This window comes from Triturus cristatus, chromosome 12 (assembly GCF_964204655.1).
Source record: "Triturus cristatus chromosome 12, aTriCri1.1, whole genome shotgun sequence".
NCBI classification, from domain to species: Eukaryota; Metazoa; Chordata; class Amphibia; order Caudata; family Salamandridae; genus Triturus; species Triturus cristatus.
Window position 1 is genome coordinate 240406198 of NC_140595.1, and position 22373 is coordinate 240428570.

At 41.7% G+C, this 22373-nt stretch overlaps 1 protein-coding gene across 1 annotated transcript in view; it reads right to left on the reverse strand.

Moving 5' to 3' along the window:
- Nucleotides 1-22373, reverse strand: part of POLR1H (RNA polymerase I subunit H) — a 308557-nt gene that overhangs the window by 234790 nt on the left and 51394 nt on the right. Inside the window, exon 2 of the mRNA XM_085639860.1 lies at nucleotides 500-631. Coding sequence (XP_085495986.1) covers nucleotides 500-631 — 132 coding nt within the window. The remainder of the gene's footprint in view (nucleotides 1-499; nucleotides 632-22373) is intronic.

A 22373-nucleotide genomic window follows, 5' to 3' on the forward strand; every position in this document is an offset into this window, starting at 1 on the left:
ATTCTGCGAACGGCTATAAATATTGTGAGCTGGCTGCATCCAGCAGAGCTGTTCGAAGCGCCAGACTTCACATCTCTCATTTTAACTTGCAATTAAACGGTCTGCACGACTGACTGTTTGTCTGACATTTGCAGTACCAGATTATGTGCATTCCCACAATCCACCAGGGGAGGTCCATTCTCTCTCCCGTCCTCCATCGTAGGGCACCGAGCCACGGCAAAGTACATTTTAAAAAACACTAAAGGTGTAGCAAGAGCACAGGAGCAGCACCACTGCATGTCTCGCATAACTAGAGCATGTAGAGGGTAGGAACAGCAGGGCAAGCTTGTCAAACTACAACACAGAACGGGTAGAGCGATACAGGAGAAATGCAAACTTCACACACAGCGGCATACCCTTCGCAGACAAAAATAATGTAGTAGAAGTACAGCTGTCTTGAACATATTTGTCATTTACTGAATATATAGCAGCGCAACTGTTAATACGAGTTAAAACTCACCTTTTACATTAATGCTATACTTGCAATGGGGGCATATGACAGCATCCGGCATCCCTGGCAAAGGCAGGACTGAGCCACAATCTGGGCAAAAGTCAGACTCCGAAGTGAAAAGTGAGCAGTGGATATCCATTTCTGCAAAAATAAATTTCAAGGAAACTTGGGAAAGAGTTTTTCTGTCAATTCAATTCAATCCAGTCTTTATTTCGATTATTCAATCATAAAAGACAGGATAGTTCAATATTAAAAGTATATAAAAGAAGGTATTTCATCTCTTAACATGTATTTCCAATATACATTAAGCAATAAAACCACAGTAATCATAGTTCTTCATAAAATAATCAATAAATATATGTCCATTATTAAAACACATGATTATACATAATCAATATTAAAATTAATTAGTACGGTGCAACTTGACATTCAACAGTTATCATATCCCATAGGCTAGAACCAAGATACTGTAGTCCCGCTTTGCAGTGACGGTTACTCTACCCCCGTTTTCTTGGCTCGAATGTCCCAAACCCAGCTCAAAAATGTTGCCATACCAATTACAATGAGGTCCATGGTATCTAACCTAAGAATCCGTAAAGCTTCCGTCTCGGTCCTTGTACCCAATACCAAACAAACGAGTTTGAGACATTTTGTCCTAGGAAGATGGTAGGCTGGGCAAACAAATAAAATGGGGGCTATGGTCTCAATATGGACATGGCAAAAGATACATTTGTCATATACTGATGAGAGCCACCTACTTGTGAACGCTCTTACTGGTAGAGAATCTACCCCTAACTGGTGGTAGAGTTTCCGATCGAGTGGCCTAGAAATGTGGTCCCAATAGGCTTCCAGTTTAACCTCATCTTTCACTTCTAGGAATTCCCTAGACAATGTCGGCCTTGTGATGGTTGAGAACTTCTTAATTTTGACCATTTCCCAATAGGCTGCCTTGTAGATTTTCTTAGGGGGAAATGCAGTGACATCTGGGCCCTCCCACAGGTTGCTCATCCCCATATCGGACAACGTGATTTTGATGTTTTTTAACAATGGGATCACGTGTAGTCGACCCGGCCTCCTTACTTCTAGCAAAGCCTTGGCGTATAGGGAAAGCTCAGGGGTAGTCCAAAGTCACCTCCAGAATGCCAGTGGTCTGAATCGTGCTGCATCCTCAATGTTGTGGCAGCCCAGATCTAAAAAAAGAGGCAGAAGGGGGGAGGACTGCGGAAGACCAACCAATAATCTAACAAACTTGTTTTGTGCTGACGCGAGGGGAGTTAGATTATCAAAGCCCCACAGTTCAGCACCGTATAATATTGCGGGGCAAATATTTGAGTTATATATTTGCAAAACGGGAGCAATAGGCTTAGGTTGGGAAAGATTATGCTCTTTAATCAGAGCACCTGCTAATTGTACATGTTTAAGGGCCAACATATTGACTTGGGGTTTCTAGCTTAGCTTTCTACTTAGTGTAATACCCAAGTAGGTGAATACGTCAGTCTGGTCCAAAAGCACATTGTCCATGTATACTCTACCAGTGGTGGCTTTAGATTTATGAAGCACCATGAACTTTGTTTTCTCAACATTAACCCTTAGCTCATGATCGCGGCAAAACACCTCAAACCGTGACAGAGCGGCCTGCAGCCCCTGTTTTGTCTTGTCTTAGATATTATCAAGGTGTCGTCCGCGAACATGAGCAAAGGTATTTTCATACCTGCTAATGATGGAGCGTCAGTTTGGTGGTTAGTAAAATATTGAACCACCCTATTTATAAATAGAGAAAACAGAGTAGGGGCTAGTACACACCCCTGACGTACCCCCTTGGACACTGGTAACCTCTCTGTAACTTCCCCCGGCTTACCCCAGCTGACTAGCGCATAGGTTGAGTCGTGTAGTTTTACTAAAATGGCCACCAGTTCTGGAGGCATCCCCATTTCCACCAAGGAACTCCACATTTTCACACGGGGAACAAGGTCAAATGCGGATTTTAGATCCACGAAAGCTGTATATATTGTGCCCCCTCCTATGATAACCACCTGCCAGTATATTAGCACGAACCGAAAGACCTGGTCGAGGGTACTTTTGTGTGGCCGAAACCCCACCTGTAATGGTGTTAAGATATCTGTTTCAACTACCCAGGCCTGGATTCTACCTAGTACTAATCTGGCTACAATCTTCTGGACAGAGTCTATCAGGCTAATAGGCCTGTAGTTTCCTGGTTGTGAGCGATCCCCCTTCTTGTATATCGGTAGGATTTCCGCACCTGACCAAGTGTTGGGAATTGGGGCACCACTGGCTATGGCATTCGCCAATAACTTTATATAGGGTACCCAGAACTCTTTTTCCTTAATAAACAAATCTGCGGGTATGCAGTCGGGGCCGGTGGCCCTGCCTCTAGGAATTAGCTTTAACACAGACTCAACCTCTAAGCTGGTGAAGCACAGGGGTTCAGCTGATAGTGGCCATTGAGGGATCTCTTCATTACAGTTAGAGGACTGAAACTGCACCTCATATTGTGCAACCCACTGTACTGGGGCGACATGGTTTTTAGGTATCTGCTTCAGTTCACCACTACCCCATTTGACTAGCTGCCAAAATTGTGTCATATTCCACCCTCTACATGCCAACAGCAATTCATGCCATCTATCTTCGTCCCATTCCTTCTTCGCTAGCAACTGCGCTTTCTTATAATTTGCTCTGGTCTTTCTAATGTTGCCCAAATCTTTGGATCTGATGGCCCTCGATAACATCTTGTAAGCATTTCTACAGGAGCTATTATACCACGTGCCTGCCTTTACAGTCCTATTCTTCCTAGGGATACTTCTTTTAATAAAAAACTTTTTTAGATTCGTAAATAGCTCTTCGTGAACATGGAAAATATTGAGATTGGCGTCCTCCTGTGAATCCCAATCAAGTAGTTTGGTCGTTGTACCCATTACCAAATCCCTCATCTGCGCCAATTCTTCCTCATTATTTACAATCCTTGCCCACTGAACTCTCCTCATATCATTGGTTAATGTAACCTCGACTGTACTATACTCAACTTTCCTAGTGTTTAAATAATATAGTTTTAAAACCAAAGGATTGTGATCACTTTCGGTCCACTTCTGGACCTCCATGTCCAAGACGGATGCCCAAAATTCTACCTTAATAAGAATATAGTCCATCCGGCTACTTCTTAGTTCATTATGAAAAGTATTTGCACCCTGCCTATCTGACTGCGTCCTCCCGTTTGCTGCCCTCATTCCCTTTTCTAGACATAAGCCCTTCAGTTGTAATGCGGCCTCAGTCCATTTTTTAATGGGACCTAATTCTAGTTGGGGGAAGTTCCATTGAGCGTCCTCCTCTTCACTCAGTTTTCCATCCTCCTGATCCAAGGGCTCAAAGCTACAATTAAAATCCCCTGCTATGATCAAATTACAGATACCCCGTGCATTATCCAAATAGCCATCAAGAGCAGTATCCACACCGGAACCCCTACCACCTGGCTGCCCTTGTGAGTAAACATTAATGATCGTTATGTTGAGACCTTTGATCGATCGAACCCGTATGGCCATAATATCCGGGCTATCGATAGATATTTCGTCCACCCTTATTCCCTCCTGCTGTCTAACCCAGCAGGTCAACCCACCAATCGGTCTTCCTCTCTGTCCTCCTGTAGCAGCCTTAGAAAAATTTTGAAAACCTGGATGATAGACTCTGTCCAGGGACCAGGTCTCCTGGAATAACCAGATGTCAAAACCATCAATATACGATGTCCAGTCAGTAGATGAAGTTTTTGATGATAACCCTGCGATATCCCAGGAAGCCATGGTCATGTGGGTTTTTAAAGAACCTATACTGAAATTATGATGACCACTGGCTACCGCGACATCATGTACCATGTCTTGTTCCAGTAAGCCATGGCTGGGAATGCTAGTTATATTATGGGGACGTACTACTGATCTTTGCGAAGTTATATTCTTCATGCCACCAGGACTTATGTTCAATACGGGTGAACACCCCGAATCTGCACTGATGGAACTGCAGACGTGGTTGCCCTTGAAGGCTTCCTCCAAATTAGACAGCACGACACAGGTAGATGAACCCGAAATCATATCAAACTCATCTTCACCCATGTGCTCTTTTAAAACTGGTAGTGGGGAGATATTAGTTGTTCCCAGTCAATCAACTTCTGCTAAAGAGGTGAATATTTCAAATCGATTACTTGAATGTACTGGAAAATCAAACTGATTGACTACTCTTCGGGGACCCCGCCACTCATTGAACCTGGATGTGCTCTGAGGTTTATAAGTAAAAAGGAAGGATTTTTATATCATCTGCTTCAATAAAAGAGTGCCCAGCCTTTTCCAATATATGTTGAACCAGTGTTGGAGATCTAAAACGGAGGACCACGCAGTCACCTGATAGGGACTTACGTGACTTCCCAATCCAATCGATTCTTCGTACCATTTTAAACTCTGAAAACAGATGGTCTCTTATCCCTGTCCTGTTGCCCAGCAAATATAGAGCCTTATTTTTTAGGGTCCACCAATGTTCCCGAGCACCAGGTGGAAGCTTTGGAACATTAGCAAGTACCACTGTGTACGGAGTGGCCTCAGGAGGAAGGTGCAAGGAAGTGTGAGGATTCATGTCACTTGCTTCGTTTATCTCTGTGGGCTTACCCCTGGTGCCACTCTACCCTGGCTGCAGCTTCCTCCACATAGATGTACCATTAATTAAATTAACAGAATGGTTGGTCTCTTGAGCATGTGACTGTCGCAATGGAAGCTGACTTATTGCTGCCATTAACCAGGGTTCGCAGTTGCGCTAAATCCCGTATCCCCACCTGTTGATTATCTATCCCACCATTCTCCTGTACGTTAGTGTGAATAGGGTTTATTTGGTTTGTGCCGAAAATGCCCTGTTCTATCTCCCTTAGTCTATCATCGACCGAGTTCAATTTTTTGAGTAAAGGGTCGATCATAGCTGCAATTTTCACTCCCATCAGTGAGCATAACTCATCTAAATTGAGCTGTGGGGATGTATGGGTTAGGTGGGCTGGTGGCATGGTCTGTAGTGCTATCGGTGGAATTTGCTGCAAATTGGGAAACACCTGTTTTACCGGTAGTAACTACCTTACGTTTGGCAGTTCTGGGGGCTGGCAGATTTGACTTGACTGGTCCGCGGCCTTTCCTTTTTTTTTTTTAATGGCGGTTCACCGCTCGTGCCCCCATTGAGCTTCTTTCCCCTGGTAATAACCATGGATGTACTTGGTGGGCTGACCTGTTCGTGTAGTGTGGCTGGGATTGTTGGCACTAGATCAGTATTTGAGCTGCAGCTACCAATTGGGATCGTAGGGTCAAGTGATAGCCTACGCTCCATCAATTGAATTTCATGCATCAACGCGGATTCTGCCCTGCTTAAAAAGGTATCAAGGGTACCTACAACCCCACCACCCAACTTCCGTTTACTCATATTTGCAAATCCGTGGCCTACCAAAGTACACAATTATAGCTTATCAACAATACCCCAACAGAATAAAGTGTATGAAGTACAGGCTTACAGTTCAATTGACAATGGTGTGGCCCAGCCCGGCCTCCTCTGGGCTCTGACGGGCACCGGCGGGCCCGCCCTTGGCCCGGGCTACGCCCAGGCACGCCCGCGCGTGTCCCACGCTGCGGGAGCTAACGCCCGCCTTTTGAAGCGCCTCCTGGCGCTTCCTACTTGCGTGGGTGGCCGTGCACCACAGAGGGGATTCTGGGTGTTGCGGTTCCCCTCGGTGCGGCAAGGATGGAATCAAGGACGCCACAACAGCGGGAGCAGGCAGAAGGATCGTTGCGGTCTCCCTGGACCGTTGGAGGAGACAGGACAAAGGTCAGTTTAGCAGTACTAGCGGGACCCGAAAACGGGAGCCCACGGCCACCTATTGAAGCGCCTCCTGGCGCTTCCTACTTGCCTGGGTAGCCGTGTGACACAGAGGGGATTCTGGGTGTTGTGGTTCCCCTCAGTGCGGCAAGGATGGAACCAAGGACACACAACAACGGGTGCAGGCAGAAGGATTGTTGCGGTTTCCCTGGACCGTTAGCAGAGCAGACAGGACAAAGGTCAGTTTAGCAGTACTAGCTGGACTAGTTTTTCTGTCAATACCACATCAAAGCTGACACCCATGTTTAGTTACCTCTATTCTTAATAAGGTGAAGGCAGGGAGCCCTGGAGGCTGGTGCCTCCAATAGCTCGGTAGCACTCAAGTAACATCAGGTTGATGGGTGGCAAGTCGATAACTTTGCATTTCAATTGAACAGACCTCAGTCTGCCATAAATTCCATAGTTTTCCATGCAGACAGTCCACTTTGATTAAGAATATTGTGCATTTCTGTCAGGATTGTTTTTAATAGGGGTGATTAAATGAGCAGTAAAAGGTTCTCTCAGCACTATACAAGGCTTATGCAGTCAAAATTCTAAGAATCTATAGGATTCATTTCTCCTAAATATTAAGAAGGGAAACTAAATCTATCTTTGGTCAGCGTCTAATTTAGCTTGGGCACGATTATTCGGCCTAAATATAATAACGGGCATTGATGCCTTAAAAACAAAGAAGTAAGATTGGTTATGTACTTGTAACATGTGTTATCGATGTAACTATCCAGGGATGTGTCTCAACAGTGTTTTGTAAAACCATTTAGCCCAACTGAAAACAATCCCAATTTTAGGATGTAAGGTAATAAATTAATGACTGCTGATTTTAATATTAAATTAAAACTATTGGGGAAAATAAAGAGTTAAACAAAATAAAAGTGCACCTCAGGACATAGGATAATTTTTTTCCACCACCTCAAATCATAAAAGGAATATTTAAAACCAACAATTAAAAAAGATAGATTACAAGGAAGCCACTCAATTTGCAAAACCAGCCCTGCAGTGCAAAAATAAAGCTGTTAACTCAATGGGCACATTGAGCATAGTTATGTATTAGAATACTTCGATTGATAATGTACCGCCTTATACATGGGCTATTGTAGTTGAACACATAAATACTGTTATATTTTAACTCTTTCATATTCAACAGTCTCTTAGCAACTTCCAAGAACGTAAATATTTTAAATGTCTGTTGCATGTTACCACGTCTTATTCAGCTAATCATTGCCTCTACACAGACCCCAGTTTAGTCGGTCACAGAGCCATTTCTTACTTTAACAAAAGAGAGCAAGACATAAAATGAGCAGAGCTAACTTCTGCTTGTAGTTTAGATAATCTGCATATTTTTACTGTGAGCGTCTTACCCAAATGCGGCACAAAATCCATTATTGGGATTATTAACCTTCATTTAAATCTTGCCGGAAAGCTTGCGGCTTGATATGGTGGTTTCTGAAGCTGCACATGTAAATTTGAAACTACATCAAACATGAATCCTTTTCCGAATTCAACTTTTTCCTCTGTGCACAAGATTGTTTCAACAAAGAATTTACAACAGATTTTAACGAAATCATTTTAGTGTCCTGTATGTAAAGTGGAGTGCAGGAGCTGGTCTTACATAACATTTTTTTTTTTTTTAGACTTTTAGCAATTTACCCATTAAACAGTATTTCATTTGTTCATAGCTACAGGTCAATGACTCAGTTTGTGATTCTGGAACAAAGGAAGAACAGGAAACGTCTTCACATAAAGGGATGATTCTGGAGTTGTATGCAACGTTTGCAGTACAAACTGCAGAGAAAAGCAAGGAATAAACTCTAAAGCACTTAATCATTTTCCATAGTGGGCGAATGAGCATTTGAATTAGGCCTGTCCATTATGAGCAATTTCGCTGCTGTTGCCAGACCAACTAAGTGAAAAACAGTTGCTTTATATTTCAATCTGCATTCCAGGTTGTATTCAAGAATCGCGAATATAGTAGCAGTGTACAAGCGTAGCACAGCAGAAATATGCCAAATACATTCTTCAAAAGTAGTGTCTCTGCTGCTCTTTTTATGATTCTATTTTGTAGAAAATCTGAATTTTCTGCACGCTCACCTCAGATGTTTTCATTTTTACTTGACCTTACTTTTTGCTAGCGCTCTACCCCTACTAACCAGGAGTTAAGTCTCTGAGTCCCCTCCCACACATGGTTAGATTGGCTTAATCTTGCTGACAAGTCCCAGTATGTGGTGTAGAAAATGCACCCAGAGCCTGGAAGTTTAATACCACCTGTAAACTACACTATTGAGCCATCCTCAAAACATTACTTCAAGCCTATGTTGTAGCTGGACCGCTGCAGTGTAAAACCTGCAGTGAACCTGTCAAAATATCCCTTTTTGACAGGCAAAGAAGACTTTTAAATAGGTCATTTTTATGAAGGTCTTGTAGTCAACAACCTATGATGCATGATATTTACAAGTGGGACATGTAGAAAATTAATGTCACCATGACCCTACAGTGAAGGGCACTAAAAGCTATTTTCACTGGCCTGATTGTCCTCTACAAAAAACTAGAGTACAGATTAGAATATTAATATTTCTAAATCGGGTTTGGGACTAGCTAGAAAAATAATGAAACCACCATTTTAAGTTATTAAAAATCTGACTTCACCATTGACTTGGATTTTTAATAAGTATTAATGAAAAGTTACCTTCAACCTGCCTGATGCTCCTGTAGGCTAATCAGTATTAGCCCACCAGCAGCTGCTCAGCTTAGCCTTTCAGGAGGTGTGATATTCCTTCTAGGGGCTACACAAAAGTCCACTTTGATTGATAAGTCCACCTGAATGGGCAAGGATGACTCCCCTTAGCTCAGATGGACAGTCGGGTGAGGGCTGCTGCCCCTCCTGATGGCACAACAGTGTCAAACCATGCATAGAAGGCCTGTCTAAGGCATATGTAAAACTTCTGTGCAGTTGAAAGGGATTAACAAGCATTTGCAATGCAATAGGTCTCGCATTTACGAGACTTTGAGCTATTGGCATTGTAAATGACAATGCCTTTTATTTATGTGTTGGTTTTCAAAACAAATAAATAAAAGGTATTGTCATTTTGAATACCAATAGCTTAAACTCTAGCAAATACGAGACCTACTGCATTGCAATTTCTTGTTTGAAGAGGAAAAGTGCCATCTACACCCTGCAGAAGTGAAAGTGCCCGTTCTGCGCATGCACCCCAGGGGCTGTCAAACCACATGTGCTGTTTTCACATTAAAAAGCCAATTTTGGGACATACTGCCCATTAAAATGGATTAGTGTGCTCTGGCTCTCATTTCCTCACTCAGGACGTCGGCAGACTGGTTGTTATAGAGTGATGCCACAAGACGTGACCTTATGACAGTGCATGAAGGTGCGTCCGCGTCACTCCCCCATTCACTTCCAACCGAAATCTCAGTTATAGAAAGCTGCATGACAGCTATGGTAAATATTAGAGACCCCGAGTGAGAAGCAAAATGACATCACTGTAGACCCACATGAGAGGCATCTCCATGCCACAATATTACATACCCACCCACGAACAACGTGGACACACCGTTACCTACTACATAGCTAGCATGATCATTAATACACAGGGTGATTAACTTTTACAAGTCCCAACTAGGCATGTGTTAATATACGAGTATAACCTATCCTAACATTTGGCAGGCACTTTTACTTTAAATCTGATAGAGCTGATAGTTTGAGCAGGGGTCAACCTTAACTCCTATAAATCAGTCTCTACCCTTGCTTGTACATTAAAGTACATTAATCAAACAGAATGTAACAACGAGCTTTGCTGAAAATGCTAGTGTGAAAAACGTTCTGAAGAAGGTTGCTATTAACGTACTGTTGGTGCTTATCCATACAAAACATAAGTGTCCTTACAATGTGTAGAAATAAAAGGTTTGCAAGAGGGCAAATATATACCAATGTGCTAGCCCTTCAAAGATTTCAATGATTAGCAATTACTTTTGGTTTACGCAACCCCGCTGTGTGACCATATATTAGAGGCACTTTCCCTACAGGAGGTTAAACTGGCAGAGCTGTACCTTGGGGTGGGAACGGCGGGAGGGCTCCGCAGATCGTCAAAGTTAGGTGCAGCGGTATCAGGCTCCCATCTTACGACCTCCCGGGTGCAGGCTCGGTATACTCCAAACGCCATCTTGGTACACGGTTGCGGAGGAGCGTTTCGTCTCATACACTGAAAAGTATATTTTGCTGTTCCCTTTGAAAGAATAATGCCTCAATGCCATGTTTTGCAAGCTGGCATTTACGGCTGTATGGTAGCTTTCTACAGGGGTCTTAATATACTTCAACCCAGGGTACACGGAAGTCGATAAGTGCTTCTGCTGCAATTTCACTACCACTCTAGAACTCATTGCTAATGACCAATATTACACTACTAAAGCAATTCCTGCATCAAGCTAAAAATGAGTGATGTTTTACAGCTAGGAACTAAGGTCTGCAAGTATGTTTATGGTAATATCCCCCCATTGGCCAAGAAACTTTACATTCAGTTTAGACACGGCTCACTACCACTAAGGGCTTTCACCCATAGATGGTCTAATGCGCCTTGTCTCACGAGCTCTTGTCCAAAATGTATTGATACTTGTGAGTCAGAGTTGCATGTTGTCCTTTTTTGCCCTCTCTACGCCACGGCAAGAAAAAAATTGATTATTCAACTCTGTAAGTCCAGGGGCCTTAGGGACCATCAGGAGGTGTTTAGAATCCTCAAATAGGACACCACCCCTATGATAGTTTTTGCAACGGCTAGATTCCTCCTTTCCATGTGGTTCTCTAGGTGTAAAAAATTACTAAATGTGAGGTATTAATTTGTCTGCAATGATGATCTTCTTGGGATGTAGCAAAAGCATGTTTAGATATGTGACTATTTAAGGATTGAATATTGTTCTATTTCGTCCTTACTAATAATGCTTGCAATTGTGTTTTAATGGGGTTTTAATTCTAAAATAAGGTGTTTATGATGGATTATATCTAATGCAATTGATTTGAATCATTTTTATTGTAAATAGTTATTTATGTCTTTTTGTGGCATTATACCGAAATAAAAGCTTTTTGACTGACTGACTGGTAATATCACTCAAAGTGTTCCAACTTAGTCCTGGAAACACATTGGCTCACTTCAAAGATAGAAATGTCACATATATGCAGAAAGGAAACTTTGCAGCCCTCTACGATGTAGTCTAAATAAAATGTATCCAGAAACTTCATCAATACAATTAACAGTGTCACGTGCTTAGGGCACATGTGTGTACATCTCACAGACTTCCCTCTAGATATCTACTGGGACAACCACGTAATGTAATGTCCCTCCCACTCTAGCCAGTAGGAGGAGACAAAGGCTGTTGTACTCACCGCTGGACTGCCAGACGTAAGCCGCCCCCGGTATCTGCTGGGCTGCATATCGCTCTCAGGAATAGCACAGAATGGGTTGGTAAAAAGCTAATGTGGCCTTGTCTATGTGCGCTTTGTTGATTGTAGAGGAGCCAGCGTTCTTGTCTTTAGTTCCAGCCCCTCCCCGTTGCTGCCTTTGCTATCCTGGTAACGGCCGCCTGTTGCACTTGCTTCCGGTATAGTCCTGGGGATTCCTATCCTCTTTCTGAAGCTGTGTTTGCTAGTACCGCTTCAAGGTATACACGCATGCTTAACGTCGTCCTACAAATCGTCCGGTGCATTATCCGCCCATGGTACTGCACTATTAAGGCTGCGTTGACGGCGGTTGCTGTGTGCATGAGAGAGGAGACGCGCCCAGGCAGCAACAAGGACCGGTGAGAGGGTGGCTGAAAGACTGCACAGAGCGCGATGTTAACGCTGCTGTATGCATGCGAGTGCTGGAGCGGGTAATTCAAAAAAATTTGTATACCCTCCCCATTTTGCATGTTTATGCTAATTAAATTAATTACTTAATTATAATCGAACTAATGGATTGAAGTGGAAATTATTAATCAATCTTATTAATAACTGAAATACACGTGGGATTGCTTTGCATGACTTTATTAATTCGTAAACTAAATTATGTATGCATACTAATGATAGACAATTAGAATATTGCATGATATATGTTGCTTTTGTGATGTATTTGTGATTTGTGCTTTATTTAGTAAGTATAAACCGCTTGAGTGTTGCTTATTGCTAGATAAATACATACACATATGGGTATTAGCGAGGGAATAACACCTTATTAGTTATTTCTATGTATTAATTGCGTTTTGTGTTTCTTTTGCTTAAGTTGACCATTTGGGCCTGCCACAAAATGGCTGCCTCCGGTACCTAACTTGACTGTCGACGCTACACTAGGTTTTGGGTGAAGTGCGCCTGCGCTAACGCCAGCTACAGTGGCCTCGTCATGACCCTAACCAGACTGTACCCACCAAGGTCGCCCTGGGAAGCAAGCCAGCTTTTCGAAAGAACAATAACACGCCTCTTAAAACCGGGACAAGCAAGACAGACTGTTCGCTGTTCTCGGGAAAGACAGGATTCTGTATGAATGTACTACATTTTTCTTGTGTGAACGTGCGTGAATGTAAAGGCATTCAGGTTAATTGCGAAACTGGGTTTATTTCTCAGGAACATTGGGTCTCCAAATATGTGTCTTAAATACTAGAGAAACAATTAGCTAATGCTTGTTAGAAGGGTGAAGTAGAGGGATGTGTTACTTTATCAACGGAAGTAACGATTCCGTATTAGGGCAGAGGTAAGCGCTGCTCTCGGGAAAGACGGAATTCTCACGAGAAAGGTCTTTTGCTGTACTTTGGTTAGCGAAGCGGACAATGGAGACGTTTCTATGTTGTTACTAACAGAAGTGTAGAAATTGAAATAAAAACTTACTGAGCAGATTTGTAAAGGAGGGGTAGACAAGAGCTGCCGCAGCGGCTGCTGACGTCAGAACGACCGCGCTGGGATTGGACAGTCGGTCAGAACTGTGAAACGCTCCGGATTGGTGCGTTAGTGTACGCCGTGCTAGGAGTGGAGAAATACAGGGTGACATAGACGCTCCTTAGTGGTGCGTTAGTGTGAGTCGCGCTGGGATTTGAGGATTGTGACAGTGACGTAGACGCTCTGAATTGGTGCGTTAGTGTGAGTCGCGCTGTGATTGGATAGAATAACGGTACAGTTGTAAAGAGAGATTAGTGATACACGAAAGACAAGAAAATGTATTACGATCCACCAGAAAAGGAGAAAAAGTCATGGTTCGGAAGAATCAAGAAGTGGTTTAAGAAGGACAAACTGGTCAAAACTAGGGAAGGACAGTTACTTCCTCCACCAAAAACCCCCGCATCCTTTATGATTGCGAAATATGGGTATCATACTTGTATTTGGTTAGACAATTGGGTGAGATACACAAAAGAGGACGTAGTATTAGCTTTTCCAGAACATGGTTCATTTAATTTGGCTGTTTTGAGAAATTTGAGAGAGAAAATGATGAATTTAGAACCAAGACCTAGACGACACAGTTTGAGGCTTTGACGGAATGGGAAGACGAAATGCATGAATGAGAGAGACAAAGAAATGGTAGAGGATATAGGTACCTGTTTGGCAGATCAAATGGACATGAAACGCATAATGATCGAATGAGAAGATGGCGGGATGCGAGTATGACTGAGGGTTAGTTTCCCGTAAGAACTGCAGGAGAGAATGAAGGACGAAAGTGCGTAGAAAAGAGGCATAATGTGGAGTTGAGAGGGTATGGAGTGAATGAGTCTGAGGATGATGTTCTTGATGATATGTTCTATAAGAATCCACCACCTTATCAACCAGAACATGAAATATTAACTCCAAGTGCCCCAATGAAAGAAACAGTACGAATTATAAAAATCGGAACCAGAGTTCTAAAGTTTGGGTAAAAACAATGCCATTAGAGAGATAGAAAAGAGGTCAGAAGAGAAAACAGATGGAGAAAATTCTGCAGAATTAGCAAAAACGACCCTAGAATTAACTTAGAAAATAAGATAATTGACTAAGAATCTAAAAGCGGTAACTGTTCCAGAAACGATAGGTCCAGTAATGCCTATTTTTGACAAACAAAAAGACACTGAGCATTGTTTGACAGTCCCTTATAAAAGTAATAAACCGGTTGAACAACCAAGAGTAAGTCAGAATGAGAATCCATGGAGACAGACTATGAGTATAGTTGAACCGAATTTTTCAAATAACTCGTTTGTAGGTCAGAACTGTGCAGAGAGACGTATGTCAATGATAGAGACAATGTCAGAAACACAAAAAGATTTTGGACAAGGAAATGTAGAGAAGCCCGTAGGACCATCGACAGAGGAGTTAAGTGAATGGTTAAGAAGCTTGCAGAGAAAAGAAAGAATCCCAATCAATTGATGTGGCCAAGTTACGAATGGTATTGGAAGAATTAATAGTAGGGACTATCCCAACAGAAAAATTGAAAACTTATCAGGATGAAAAATTGCTATTTTTGTGCAAAAGTGTGACCTGGAGAGCGAAAAACTTACATGAAAGGTTAGAAGAAGTGGCAAATGAGATGGGTATTGATATTGAAAAAGTAAAAGCCTTACAGAAACCATATCGAGTAGATTTCACCGAAAAAGATATTGAAAACATGAACACCACTGGACGAATAGGTCAGATTAAGGACATAATAATTTATTGAGGAAATGGGGAGATGTGGATAAATGGAGAAGCAGGTGGTATAGAAAACGTGATGATGCCTCAGATAAGACATTTTCAGCATTTCCTGTAAGAGAAAAGGAAAAGGTAGTGACAGAATGCCCTATGAGAGAGATTCCAGGAGGAGGATATGAACATGTCCCATGGACGAGACAGGATATTTTGTCTTTTACGAATGATTTCCCTCGACTGCGCGAGAAGCCCGTCGAGTGGTATAGGCAGGTAGACAGATTTGTAAAATTGTCTAAAGTACTATGGTTTGATTTGAATAGTCTATTTGACATAATTGTACCAGCATATTTATGGACAGAGTGCAAGCTCATGATAAATTGGCCAACCCAGGAATATCCTAGGGATCCTAAAACAGGAGCTCCAGACCCAGAGGTAATGAAGAAATATGAACAGGTTATGGTATTTTTGAAAAACAAAGTGCCCCCTGAAGAGACAGATTGGGTAAAAATTGATCGAACACATCAAGAAAGTAAAGAGTCAGTACATGCATATTATGAGAGGCTAATACTAGCTTTTAAGCAGTTTAGCGGAGATGAGAATCTGAGTGAAAAGGATTGGAGTCATTTTGCATACAGATTTGTATATGGTTTACGTCCAGAAATTGGTGAAATGATTAAACAGCATACGGTAGATTGGCAAAACAAGAAAATAGACGAAGTATTGAGACATGCTAAATATTTCAGTGATGAAATTGAAGCAAAACAGCGGAAATTAAAAGAGAAGGCAATGTGGGCACAGGTAAAAGTAGCAGAGAGACAAGAAGCACAATTAGAGGAACAAGCAGGGTCAAAGCCGAAATTTAATCCTGGGAAAAATAAAGGGAATATTGAGGAAGCTATAAACGAAATTTCCGTGTCATAATTGCGGTAGGATAGGGCATTGGAAATCTGAGTGTAAATTTCCCCCAAGTACTAACAATGAAAATCCATCATTGAACCCACAGGTGCAGCATGAGGTGAGTGGTCAACTGCAGCAACAGCAGCAAGTTGTTACCCCACAGAATCAGGTGCCAAAACCGCCTTTTCCACAGAGCAGAAACTCACAGAAGTATAGTAGTGAATCGGGATTCTACAATGAAGAACAGATAAATAAGCTGCCACGCGCTAGCGCGGTTTCGCAGTATTGGCTGCAACGCGATGAAAGTGACTCAGAAGAAAGCTATTGACGGTGCTGAAGGGAGGAAGGAGAGTGCGTACTTGGCGCAACTCTAGAAGTAGACCAGACAGGACCATTTGTAGATGGGAAGGTTAATGATGAAAATATTACTTTCCTAGTGGATACTGGTGCTACTCGATCAGCTGTTAGATCAGCTGATATTAAGAATCTTCCTCTCTCGGATGAAACGATCCAAGTAGTTGGTGTGTCCAACAGACAGATCAAAACATATCTTACAGAACCAGTGAAAGTTAGCATATGAAAATTCTCAGAAATGCACCGCTTTGTTGTGTGCGACACCAGTCCTGTGAATTCATTAGGTAGGGACCTGTTGTGCAAAATGAATTGCACTATATTTTGTACTCCGGATGGAATAGCCTTTGAAACACCGGATGATGATGTACTGTATAAGATGACCATAGCTAACAGAGAAAATGAGGTTACTGAAACATATGCTGTATTCAACCCTGATGAATTACCTAATGAATTGAAACAGTCTGTAAAAGCGGAAGTTTGGGATTTCACTGGAGAAGATGTAGGACTAATGAGAAATGTAGATCCAATAAAAATAACAGTAAAGGAAGGAGTAACATACCCAAATGTCCCGCAATATACATTGACACCTGAGATAATTGAAGGAGTAACTCCTGTAATAGAGAAAATGATCAGGCAAGGAATTTTGAGAGAACTAATGAGTAGTCCATGTAATTCACCAATAATGGGACTGAAAAAGCCTAATGGGAAATTCAGGATAGTGCAAGATCTGAGAAAGGTGAATAAAATTGTGGTATCATGCTGCCCCATTGTACCAAATCCATCAGTGATCTTATATCAGATTCCCCATGATGCAGAATGGTATACAGTGATTGATCTGTGTCATGCTTTCTTTTCCATCCCATTGCACCACGACAGTCAGAAAATGTTTGCGTTTCATTTTGGCAAATGTATTTTGGCATGGTGCCGAATCCCACAGGGGTATACAGAAAGCCCCTCAATATTTAATCAGTTATTGAAGAAGTCTTTGGAGAGTCTAGAAATGCCTGAAAATTCAGTATTAGTTCAATACATTGACGACCTTTTGGTGGCGTCAAAAACACGTGAAGCTTGTGAGGTAGACACGATAGCCTTGCTAAATCATTTGGCAGGTGGAGGACTTAAAGTGTCACCATCAAAGTTACAGTTTTGCAAAAAGGAAGTACAGTACTTAGGACATAACATTGAGAAAGGACTAAGAAGAATAACAATAGACAGAATCAGAATTATAAAAGGAATTAGAGCTCCCATGACTCAAAGAGAGGTGAGAATGTTCTTGGGAATGGTTGGATACTGTCGTCAGTGGATCAGCAATTTCTCTTTGATTGCAAAACCTTTGGTACGACTGACGAGAAGTGATGTGAGAGATCCCATTGAGTTGAACAAGGAGGAATTGGCAGCATTTAGAAAATTGAGAGATGGTTTGTGTGAAGCACCTGCATTAGGTATGCCTGACTATGAGAAATAATTTGAGTTGTATTGCAGTGAGAGAAATGGATGTGCACTCTCTGTGTTAATATAGAAGCATGGAAAATTGAGGAGACCAATTGCATATTTTTCATCAATGCTTGATCCAGTAGCTGTAGCTTTTCCTGGATGTTTGAAAGCGGTAGCTGCAACTTGCCGAAGTTTGGAGCAGAGTGAAGGAATTGTGATGGGATATTCATTGAAAGTGTTTGTACTTCATGATGTAGCGATCCTGTTAACAAGGAGTCGTACTCAGTATATGACACACAGTCGGCTGACTAAGTATAAAAAGGTCATATTAGGCGCAACTAATGTGAGTCTTGCAAGATGTTTGAATATGAATCCTGCAACATTGTTGCCTGATGCTGAGAATGTGGAAGTAAGAGATGAAGCAGATCATGATTGTTTGGATGTACTTGATTTTTGTACAAAACCACGACCGGATATAAAAGATGTACCTTTGCCAGAAAGTGATTTTGTGATGTACGTTGATGAGTCATGTTTGAGAACAGATGAAGGAGTGCTGAGTGCAGCGTATGCAGTGTGCACAGTCGCAGCAGTAATAGAAGCATCCTATCTGAAAGGAGTAAAATCGGCCCAAGTAGCAGAGCTTGTGGCTTTGACTAGAGCATGCAAGATTGGGAAAAGTTTGAGAGTGACTGTGATAACTGACAGCCAGTATGGCTTTGGAGTTGTCCACGACTTTGGCCAACTATGGCTACAAAGAGGTTTCCTGACCTCGAGTGGAACTCCTATTAAGAATGCTGAAGTGGTTGGAAAGTTGCTTGAGGCAATACAGCTGCCTAGACAACTGGCTGTTGTAAAATGTGCTGCTCATAGTCAAGGTGGTGATTATATCGCCACAGGAAACAGATATGCCAATGACATGGCACAGTATTGTGCACGTAATCAGAATTCGGTCAATCGGGCTAAGGAAAGAGAAAGGTCTTCTTGCTCATTGATGTTTAGTAACATTGTAGGAACTTGGGAAGAGGTAAGACGGTTGCAAGAAGAGGCAGGAGATGAGGAAATGAAACAGTGGGTAAAAGCAGGATGTGCCCCAAGAGAGAAGGATCATGTGTGGGTCTATCGAGATGGAAGACCAGTTATGCCTGATAGCCTGATGTCTACCATGGCACGGATGTATCATGGCCAGGGACACATAGGGAGAGACGCCATGATCAGGTCATTTAAGCAGACCTGGTACAATGCAAAATTCAGACTTGTAGCAGAACGTCTTTGTCAAAGATGCCTAATATGTCAGCAATACAATCCTGGGAGAAAGACAGTAGTGAGTCTTGGAACAATAGGTCGAGAAGGAGGGCCTTTCACCAGAATGCAAGTAGATTGCATTGAGATGCCTCCCTGTAACAGACTGAGGTATGTTTTGGTTGTGGTCTGCCTATTCTCTAGGTGGGTGGAAGCCTTTCCAACAAGGAGGAATGATGGGATGACAGTAGCCAAGCTACTGCTGAGAGAGTTCATCCCTAGGTTCGGGTTCCCAGTGACAATTGAATCAGACAGAGGAGGACATTTTCATAATGAGATTGTAAAATTAATTTGTGAAGCATTGAATGTACAACAGAAACTACATTGTGCCTACCGACCAGAGGCTTCTGGTGTGGTTGAACAGATGAATGGCACTATCAAAAATAGAATAGGGAAAATGTGTTTAGCCACAAGTATGAAATGGCCTGATGTCTTGCCTCTAGTACTCATGACTATTAGATCAATTCCAGACAGAACTACAGGATTAAGTCCTCATGAAATAATCATGGGACGAGCCATGAGACACGTATTTATACCAGTCAACAAGCTGATGACTATAACTGATGACATGGTGTTGGAATACTGTAAAAGCCTGGCTGACGCAGTTCATTCTGTGTTTCATCAGGTTGGAGCGGATGCCACCACACTTGAAAAGAAGCCAGCCCATGATCTGGGCCCAGGTGACTGGGTAAGGATAAAAGGTCCACAGAAGAAGAAATTGTTTGGTTCCAAGGTGGGGAAAACCAAGACAAGTCATTCTGACCACGACAACAGCTGTGAAGTGTGCAGGACTGAAAAACTGGATCCATGCAAGTCACACATTGAGAATTTCAAATCCAGTGGACAGCACAGAAAAGGAATATTTTGATGAATCAGAATCAAGTACTGAGTCAGATGACGAAGAGTCAAAAACACGAGAAAACTCTGAAAGGGGGGAAACAGAACCAAGTCCAACTTTAGTCCCCAGAAGTAGCTCTCTGAGAAGAAGATTGCAGATTTCTGAATCCAGCGATTCTGGAAACGAACAAGAAACGCAAGGTTCTAGAAAAGAACACAGAAAGAAAAGAGGGAAAAATACTGAAGAAACAATAAAAGAAATTTGTGAAAAGGAAGTACCAGATGAGAGACAGAGAAATTCCACAGGAAATAACAAATTTAAATGAACAAGGGACAGGTACAGAGAGAGAGGGACAGATTTCTGCGGAAGACCCCCGAGGAGGTGTAGGGAACTGCAACATCCAGTTGGGTGAAGGGACAAGTAGCCAGCAGGAAGATTGCGTGTCGGAGACCCGAGGAGGGACAGAAGTAGGGAAAACAAAACAAGTGGTGGAAGAGGAAATTGTTGAAAAGACAAAGCAAGTTGAGACAGAGTCTGAAGAGAGTGAAAATGAAATACCTGAAGGTCGAGTTCTAAGAAAGAGCTTGGAGGAATGAAAAGAACGACAAAGGAAGTAAAGTAAAAAGAGTTGCAAAGGATGACATTTGGCCCAATAAAATAAAGAAATTGAGATATCGACTGAAACAAGTGAATTCACCAAGAGCTGAACAGGTGAATGAAGTAACAAGTCAAGAAAAATCAAAAGAAGACGAAACAACTGAGAATAAAGAAAGTAAAAGAACAAGGAAACATAACCAGAAGTATAAGTCACCAGAATGGACGTACGTGGTTCTGCCTGAAAAGGGAGAAGGGGCAGATAGTCAAGGAAATCCAGAGGAGGCTGTACTGAAAGTGGTTGAAGAAGAGGAAGAATCGGAAATCCTGAGAGTTCTCTTGTCCGACATTGGAGAAGAAGAAACGGAAGTTCAGGAAATTCTGTATTTGGATGACGAGAGGAAAGTGAAGAACGATGAGATGCCAAACTGAATAGATCAAGAAAGCTGTTGATGAAGAAAATAAGAAATTAAGTCAAAGATAGATACTGGTAGAACCAAATAGGTGTTTGAGCCTTAGGTTAGAAAACTAGTTGTGAAGTGAAAGAGGCTAAGTCAAAAGACACGGTCCATTTTTAACAAAGATGGCTAACATAGATAGTAGCAAAGGTAGATGTACATTCATGAAAAGATGGAGTAAAATGTGTTGTTGTTGTAGAGGATTATTAATGCTTTTATGGAGCATCCTTGCTCTTCTGATTTCTTTTAAAGTCACTATAGATACATTAGAAGGACATAGTGAGAACAAAACTAATATAGGGAAGATTCAAAAGGTAGTTCCAACTAGAATAGATAACAATTATTTACATAAAGACAGGTCAATAACAGATTTTTCTAATAATGTGTTTTCAAAATTATTGTATGAATATGTAAAGACAATGGATGTAAGGGACTGCTACGTATGCATGCAGTTACCTGCCTCTGTTTCTGAAGGAGTGACTTATCATCACCTCCCAGCAACGTATGGAATAACATGTAGTGTAATAGCTAGTTTATTTTATCAGACAGGAAAATTAGAATATTATTTTTCAGATGTAGATAACATTTTTGCGCAAGTGCCTGCCTTTAACAAACTAAACAAGGTAAAACCTGCTAGGGTATTAGGTGAATTTTTCTTAGAAGCTAAAGAACTAACATTAGAATATATTTTTAGAAACAATTTGACTTGCAGTTTGAAGAAAGAGGAAAAGAGATTTTTAGACATGGTTGAAGAAAGGAGACTGAAAATGCAAAGAAAGGTAGCAGAAGGGAAAGTGGAGAAAACAGTCTGGGATGTAGAAAGATAAAAACACTTGAGAGGAGAAGCTAGTCCAAATATAGCTTTAGATTTGCCTCAGAAAGGGAGATGTTGTATTGGAAGGAATCAAACTGTGTATGATAATTACTTTCTAGGTAATAGTGAGTGCCATGATACATACCGAATCATGGGTGGATGGGGATTTAAAGGCGGAAAAAATCCAGTCTTTCCTGGATTATATTTTATTTGTGGGAACAGGGCATATTATTGTTTGCCAGACCATTGGTATGGCACATGTTACATAGGCCTGGTTTTTCCGAAAATTTTTCATATGGATAGAGGAGAAGATGGTGTACATAGTTTAGGTAATCATTTAGTGCGTAGTAAGAGAGAATCTTGGACAGAAATTGTAGGTGACATTTTTGGAGCATTGATACCAGCAGTGGGAATATCTCTGAATGCAAACAAAATTAGAAGACTTTCAACAGTAGTGGATCGCTTGTCAACAAGCACTGCTGGAGGATTTTTATTGGTAGACACTGAAATGGTTGCCATGAAAAATCGACTTGCCCTAGATATATTATTGGCAAAAGAGGGTGGAGTCTGTGGAATGCTGAAAGTTCAACATTGTTGTACTTACATTCCTGACGAAAGCAAAGATCTGAAAATTTATATTAGGAATATTAATGAATTGCATGATGAAATCGTACCAC